This window comes from Phaethon lepturus, unplaced genomic scaffold (genome assembly GCF_000687285.1).
Source record: "Phaethon lepturus isolate BGI_N335 unplaced genomic scaffold, ASM68728v1 scaffold50333, whole genome shotgun sequence".
Lineage (NCBI taxonomy): Eukaryota > Metazoa > Chordata > Aves > Phaethontiformes > Phaethontidae > Phaethon > Phaethon lepturus.
The window spans coordinates 13,066-21,006 of record NW_010527944.1 but is presented as its reverse complement, the minus strand read 5'-3'; the positions used below and the strand labels follow the sequence as shown (position 1 = coordinate 21,006).

At 50.8% G+C, this 7,941-nt stretch overlaps 1 protein-coding gene across 1 annotated transcript in view; it reads right to left on the bottom strand.

Annotated features, from left to right (window-relative positions):
• Positions 1 to 6,663: 6,663 nt before the first annotated feature.
• The window catches only part of GFI1B (growth factor independent 1B transcription repressor), a 4,798-nt gene continuing 3,520 nt past the window's right edge, over positions 6,664 to 7,941 (bottom strand). The window contains exons 5-6 of the mRNA XM_010283514.1: positions 7,791 to 7,941; positions 6,664 to 7,325 (exon numbers count right to left, since the gene is read on the bottom strand). The exon at positions 7,791 to 7,941 is cut by the window's right edge and continues 3 nt beyond it. Of these exons, the coding sequence (XP_010281816.1) occupies positions 7,147 to 7,325; positions 7,791 to 7,941 (330 nt within the window). The 3' untranslated portion in view covers positions 6,664 to 7,146. The remainder of the gene's footprint in view (positions 7,326 to 7,790) is intronic.

Below are 7,941 nucleotides of genomic sequence, written 5' to 3'. Positions count from 1 at the left end.
CCTGGAGAAGGGTAGATTATGGGTTGGAGCTGAAACAGCTGTGAGAAATTTGGCCTGAGTGGTGCAGAAACCACAGGGGTGTGACTCATCTCATTTAACTTTAAATGTCTACAGATACTAGGCTCCCTTTCTCTTCAGTGAGAGAAGTAGATGCATTGAAGGCATGATTTCTGTTTGAGATGTGTGCTTTAGGAGGGGATAAATCACTCCCTAGGTATGTCACTTACGAGAAAAGGAGGCTTTGCATGACCAGCTCACATTGGAGATATCCTGGCCTACATTGCTGCTGCAGGTTTCCTGCTCATATCCCATGGAGGGCTTGGGACAGCACTTGCATCCAGGCAGCCAAGTGTGAACGCATCCTCCCAGCATGGGGTCAGGGCTTGCACTGGGACCAGTAAAATCCCCTGATACAGGCAGGACCCAAGTCACCAGCCTGAACCCAGCCAAAGACCCAAAGGTGGGCTGGGTGCAGAATGACAGCAGTCTGTATGGTCTAGTACTAAACGAAGAATGTTGAAGCTGCAGATCTGATGCTGGTTCTATCCTGCACGGCACAACCTGAGCAGGGAAACCAAGCAGAGGATGCGCCATGTGGGAATCTTATTACCCTCCCTGTCATGGCTGAGGTATACAGACAGTGAGCTTGCACAGGCTGTGCTCGTCCAAGGGAGCTCATCCGAATACGGGAGAGTCTCTCTGCTACGATCTTCAGCTGTATTGATCTGGTTACTGCTGCCCTAGGAGTAAGCGTGGAGGGGTATTTGCTGGCCCATACTTTTGCAGCTCAGATGGGAATGGTCAGGTTTTTCCTCTTCTATTCACTTAGGGATTTTTTTTTTTTAACTATTTTTCAGAAGCAGTAAAGGGAAAACAAAGCGATCATCTGTACACCAAAACTTAATGGCGAGTGTTATTTTGAAATGCTAGATTCCCCTCCCAAACCTAGGGAAGGCAGCATGAGGGAGAGCTGCTGCTCTGGGCGCTGAACAGGAGCGGCTTCCTCAGTAAGCATCCGAATTGTTTGCCGTAAATCTGACTCCCTGACGGGCAATGTTCCTAAGAAAACCTACCCCGTGCATTCCCTCAGGCCCGTATATTCACATTTGCAACTCTCACGCTGCACTTACTAGGGTTATTTGCACGGATGGGGGTTCCCCGTTGATGCCTGCGTGGCAGAAGCGAAGGGCTGACAGGCCTTTCCTGCCAATCTGCCTGTTGTTCAGATGAAGTGGTTGGAAAGTGCTCACTCTCCAGTTCCCTCTTTGGCTCGGGCACTCCGATAAGGCATGGGCTGTCCTATCTAGCCCTGGGAGCTGTTCCTCCTCCCTAACAGGCCCGCTCGGCCGGCTGACAGTTAGCAGCCGGCAGTGCTTGATAAACTTATCAGACCAAAGCTGAGCCCAGTGCGCGCTCAGCTCCTCCCCAGCCTCAGATTTCCCCATTCCTGAGGACTCTTTGCTCTCTGCCCGCCTTGCCATCTGGTATGGCGCACACAGATCACCCTTGGGCCAGCAGGTCAAAATCAGCCTAAGGACCAGATTGAAAAACGCTTGTACCGAAGCAGCGCCTTTAAAATGAGAGCATCAAGTGGGATGTTCGTAGCATCCATAACCAGCTCTGTCCAGTGGAAATGCTGCTCGTGTCTGGTTTATCCTCTGTGTTTCTGCTCACCCTGTTTCTCCGCTCGTTTGATGGCTTAGTGGTTTTAACGTGGGGGTCTCGCTGCGCAGACTTGCAGGATTTCTTTCTAAGCCCGTTACAGAATTAAGTTGCTTTGCTGAATTAAGTTTCTATCACTTGTTATTAGTGTCGCAGTAGCGCTCGGGCGTTCCAGCCGAGATCAAGGCTCCATTGTGCGAGGTGCTGTATGTAGAAGATAAGGAGGGGCAGTCCCGTTCCTGACTATCTTACCATTGAAATAAACAAGTGAAATGAAGGGGAGAGCGGGAATTATTATCCTCCTCTCACAGACGGAGTGAGGCTTTCTGTGAACCTCATCGTGTGCTGAACAACTTCAGAAATCCAGCGCTCGTGTCTTGCCTGAGGTCACGCGGGAAACGTGTGGCAGATCTCAAGCCTCCGTTCAGGGTTGCAGCCTTAAGAGCAGTGTGTGTCCATGGTGACTATTAGTTGAAAGATGGTGGGTCAGGAGCTCTGCAGGGATCTGTGTTTTTTTAGGTCTTAACCAGCACGGAGGCGACAGACTGATTTAACTATCCTTGAATAATTTTGGTGTGGCTGTTCTGGGTTGTCTCCTCTGTGTGGATGTGCTATTCCAGGGGAAAAGTGGAAAAACATCTCTGCTTTGTGAGCAGAATAAGTCATAAAAAATGGTTTGTGGTGTACTTTTATTCTGTAGCAGCTTTGCAGGTCAAGCTCCCTATCTGTTCCCAGATTGGGCCCTTAATGTGTGTATGCAGCTATTTCTGGGAGATTGTCTAATGCTTTCAGGTTTCCCCGTGCGCTGTGCTGATGGGCTAGAACTAGCCCACTGGCGTGTCCCCATCACCTATGACTGCGTGGCCCTGGGGGAACGACCTGCTGCGAGGACAAGGGACTCTGCTCTTATCTTTTTTTTTTTTTTTTTCACTGAAAATGACTTCTTGTGAAATCTAGGGTGGGAAGCAACTGGACTTAGCAAATAATTTTTTTCCAATACAACCTGTACCAAATTCGAGCCTAATTCTTCCCTTCCCCTCTGTTCCTTCTAGGTCTTCCCTAATCATTGCCAACACAATGCGAAAACTTCAGGGTTTTGCTTTCTCGAGGATTTCACTCAGTGGAAGTTAATACAACCCGCAGATAAGCTCCAGCGTAATGCCGTGCTAGCTGGGAACACACCTCGCTTCCTGCAGGTGTGCCGTGGCTCCGTCTTCATTAGGGAGAGACAGATGCATCCTGTGTCCAAACTTAAATCTACTCTTGATCATAGTATTTCTGGGCTGCTGCTCTCGGCACCTGAAGGCTGTCTAGAAGACACAGAGGCACCTCTCTCCTTCTGACACATGCCCGGGGTTATTGCTTTGCATGTCCCTCATTTGCTAAACAAAACAGCCCAAAGACCAGGATTTTCTTTCCCTGGCAATAAAGGGAAGAAGGTGTGAAGAGGACTGGGGAAGTGCAGGATACAGGGCGGGCTTGGAGAGAGGCAAAAACAATCAGCTCTTTCTTCAGCCACAAAGATTAGTTGAGATTTTGCTTTTTTGTTATCTGTTTCCTTGATTGACCAACCAGAATGTTTTTTCGATGCAAGGGGAGATGGTGGGAAAGGGGTTGTTTTCAGAGCAGTCAGAACTGGGGAGGATTTGCATGTTTAGAGCGCAAGGCCAGGTGTGTTTGGAGTTGGTGACAGCCACGGCCCGATCCTGACAGGCGCTGAGCATCCTTGGGTACCCACTGTGTGCACTCAGGAGCTCCAAGGATCAGGGAAGCCCTTTGCCCGCCCCATGCAGCAGGCCTGCCCATGGCTGCTGCCGTCTTGGGAGTAGAAGGCTCTCCCCCAGCCTGGTGTGGCGAGGTTTGGGCAATGCCAGGTCTGCTTCCTTCCTCGCTCCTCCACCTGCATTTGCAGAGCTTCAGGTGGTGCAGAGGAAAGCCCAGGGAACCATGCAGAGTGCCGCTGTCGCCTCCTGATGCTCTGGTCCCTCCATCTTCCTCCTCAGGAGATGGCTCTCCCTGATCAGGGGTTGCAGCGAACACGGGGCTGTGGGGCTCTGCCTGGTTTTGCTCTGGGCTGCTGACACCCGTATACCTAAAGGAAGGACGGGGCTCAGCTGGTGGTGTTACCTGGTTGTCTGAAAGTGGCACCTTGTTTCTCTAGGGGAAGAAACTGTAGTGCCTTCGTAGAAAACTCTGCAAGTTAATTCCCTCTCCTCTTCCTCTCTTCTCAGGTCACCTTCTGACTCTGGCTGTACTGTCTCACTGGTGCCCTTGCCAGCTGGCCTCCACCCACAGCCTGTGTTTCTGGAGATACGCTCCCAGCGCCTGTGGGAGGGGGTCAGCCTGGCCCCCCTGGGCTGCTTTGGCCGCAGACACATTTTCCTGAGCACGGCCCTGCAGCAGCACGCTGCCGACGGCCACCCGAGCGTGCCTCTCTACTCGTTACCCATCCGTCTAAAGCAGTCGTTGCATCTCCTGGGGATGCGCTCACCAGACTCCTCGCAAACGCAAGGGTAAGGCTGAGACTCTGGTGTAACTGCTCTTCAGTAGTCTCTGGGGTCAGTAACCCCAACGATGGTGAAAGAAGCTGCCTGCCCTAAAGTCCCGGGGAAATAAAAGACAGGGCTGGGCTGATCTGTGCTTTGTTAAGAGGAGGAGCAGGCTGGAGCAGCACAGCCTTAGGACAGAAGACCCCAGCTGCCTGTTGAAGGTCATAGCTCCTCTGTACCATGGAAATCAAAGATAGGAATGGAAATCTTTTTTTTTTTCAGCAGGCTCAGAAGAACCAGCTGTCTGATTTGGTTTTATGAGTGGTTTTACAGGCAGTCTTGCCGCGGTGCCGATCAGCGTGTGCCAGCACTTCCCTCCAGAGTGGCCACAACTGGGGAGCTTCAGATGAGTCAGGCACACCTGGCTGTCCCCAGGACACAGACAGGGAAGTCTCTGCTGCTGCGCCCATGTGTTTTGGGGCTGGAGGGCATTAGCTCCTGAGCAGTTCAGATGCTGACACCCTCTTAAATATTTCTGTTTGCAGGTTTGTGGAGGGCAAGAGGAATAACAAACATGGTTTGAGTTTTTGGCAGCAGCTTTAATAAGCTGAAATGACTTTACCTTGAGTGAGGCTTGTGCATGTGTACGTGTGTGAGAGCGTCCACATGTGTGTGTGCGCCTGGTGTCACGGTCAGGACCTGGGGACCAGTTCCCAAAGCCCGGTTCTGTCACAGGTTATACACATCCCCTGGAGTCCCTGCCCTGGCCAGGTTCTGGCATGACCCAGGAAGGGACAGCAGCGTTTTAACGGGGGCTTCGGTAAGCGGGGCACACAGTCCCATGTCATCTGATGTGGTTGTGGCTGCACAGCCCTCTTGCTCTGGAGCGCTGACTTGCAGCCTGTCTGGGGCTCTGCACAAACCTGTCTCTGAAGGTGAGTGTCCCCTGGTCCCAAGCTTTGAGGGTTGTTCGTGGCTGTTCTGCAGTCAATGGGCCCCTGCTCCCTGAATTTGTCGTCTTTCATTTCTAAGTTTGGGAGCCCTGTTCTGCATGTGAATCTCCACCTTTATTTCCTCTCCAACAGCATGGGGCAATGCTGTACTCTTTCCTTTCTCCTTTTCCCCTCCATCCCTACTGCCTGCATCTCCAGAGCCAAGTATGAACCTTTCTTGAAATGAATGTTTTTAACATGAAATACAGTGTTTTAGCCCAGTTACTGAGAGGGAACAGATTTATCAGATAAATCTCAGCAGGCCTGTGTATGTTGTCACTGTCTGGTATAGTGCAATAAAAATATACATTAGAATAAGTATAAATACATATTTACAGTTTACAAGTAAAGCCAGGAGTACAGACTCTGTTTTGAGCTTCCAGAATGCATATTAATGACTAACAGCTTAGGCACAGCATAGAACAGGGGCGAAGACACTTCAGGTCTTAGTCAGGAGAGTGGCTTTGGATTTACAGCAGTTAAGTGAGGGCAGGGCAGACCCCTTTCTCCTGGCACTAAACGAATTTTCCACTTGGATAGTTTCCTCTTTGCCCACGATGGCGGCCTTACTTCATAAGATTTTGGAGAGAAATGGCTTAATGTTGCAGCCTGTTCTCCAGGCTACTTCCCACCCGTGTCATTATCTAAGGCCCCGTGTGCAGGTATGTGGTTATGGAGTGGGCTGTGTGCTGCTACAATGCCCTGCTCAACTGAAAGCACTTGTCTACTTTGTCCTTCCTGTTAAGAACTCAAGGGACTTTACAAATCTGAGTGCATGACTCCACGTCACCAGGAGGGGTGGAAAAATAAAAGCCCAGTGCAGTGACTTGCCAAATGTTATACGGTGAGAATGTAGCAGAGCTTGGAGGGGAACTGGCTCTGTACTTGTTCCAGTGCTTTGCTTCACCCCTAGACCTGGAAGAAGGAGGAGGAAATACCACTGCTCTGTCTGTATAATACTTGTAAGGTACTCACATGCTATGCCAATGTGTACAGGCTTGGACACTTCCTCCTTTAAGAGAGTGGCTGGAAAGCAGAACTCTGGCCCTTGACATTGATATCCAAGGGCTGCTCCTGGCCATGCAGTGCCACAGGATTGCCCAGGGCAGCTCTAAGGCGGTATGTCCAGCATGCAGTGGAATACTATGGGACATACCAGCCCAGATTCCAAGAGCAGCCCGTCTCTCTCGCATGGTACTGAGACACGGGGCTTATTGGCTTACACCTAATGCTGTGGCATGGCTCTTCCTGGAGCTCACTTGGCTGCCACTAGCCCAGGCATCTTTGCAGCGTGGTGTGTATGAGGGATGCGTTCAGAGACCCCTGTTACCAGCTAGGGACAGGAGCTGGGTTTTTTCAGTATTTTCCTCCCACTCCAAGCTAAAAATACAACACAGTTAAGTTGTCATTTGATCACAGTAAATGTTCCGCTGAAAGAAAATGACTTTAGGTGTCTGTTACCAGAATTTATGACCCGGGCAAGTCTCTGCAGAAGCCCTGCCTATGTTGAACACAGCTCACTGAATGCAATCTATTTGCATGCCCCAACCTTATCTTCCTAACCATCAAAGCAGAACATGGTTACAGCACTAGCTTGGCACAGATTGTTGCTGCCACTAGTACAGGAATTTCCACCTCTCTGCTGGTCAGTCTGATGAATCAAATTCTGCATGTGGTGTAAATCCAGACTAATAGTGACCTTAGAGGAATTCCTCTGGATTTGCACTTGAGCAGGTGATGTCAGATCTGGGCTGGTACCTGTTGTAAATGAAAAGTGAGAGTTCCCACTGGTTTCTCTGTCACCTGCTGGGATGTGCAAGTCCCTGGGGTGCCAGAACATCAAAGCCAATGACATGACTTTGACAGTCCCCAGGGGAACATAGGAAGCTATATGAGCTTTATGAGGCGGGCAGCCCCACGCTGGATGGATATGCCAGGCAGAGTCTTCTTCCCTGGAGCATGCACTGGCAGTGAGAACTCTGGCAAAGGCCTGGAGCCATCCCTCACTTGAGACTGTGTTGGGTCTCTCGGTGCCTCCGCAGATCCACCTTGCGCTGGAAGCCCTTGGCACAGAGCTCACAGCTGAAGGGCTTGAAGCCGGTGTGTTTGCGGCTGTGAGTGATGAGGTTGGAGCTCTGGCTGAAGGCTTTGCCGCATACCTGGCATTTGTGGGGCTTCTCCCCTGCAGGGCAGAGAAGATGGTAAGAAATACTTCAAGAGATGTGAGAAGGCAGGTAGAAATCTCCTTTAGCAGACTCAGACCTGACTGGCTATGCTTGGGCATCAGGGTGCTGCCAGCCCAGCTGTCTTACTAACGCGTTTGCCCTCTGATCCAGCACCAGAGGGTGAGAAGAACCAGAGGCAGCCCTGCCCAGTTGTGTGGCCCATGCTCCGTCTGCATCCAGGGCTGGGTACAACCATGACATGCACTGGAGGCTGGTTGATAACCACCTCCTTCTCACACAGAGGAGGACATGCATCTCAGTGATGCTTAGACCTTCTGCTGTCTTACTGCAAAGGGAAGAAGGAATTTCCAGTGCCTCTGGACACTTACCCCCAGTCTAGTATTTCTGTGTCTGGGGACTATGTGCGTCAACATGATGGACTCTAATTTGCATTTGCTTATTGTGAATATTTTGTTTCTCACCGGTGTGGATGTAAGTGTGTTTCTTCATATCCGACTTCTGGTGGAAGCGCTTGCCACAGTATTGGCAGGGATAGGGCCGCGTGTCTGAATGGATCAGCAGATGAGTGGAGAGGGTGGAGGAACGCTTGAATGTCTTCCCACACATCTTGCA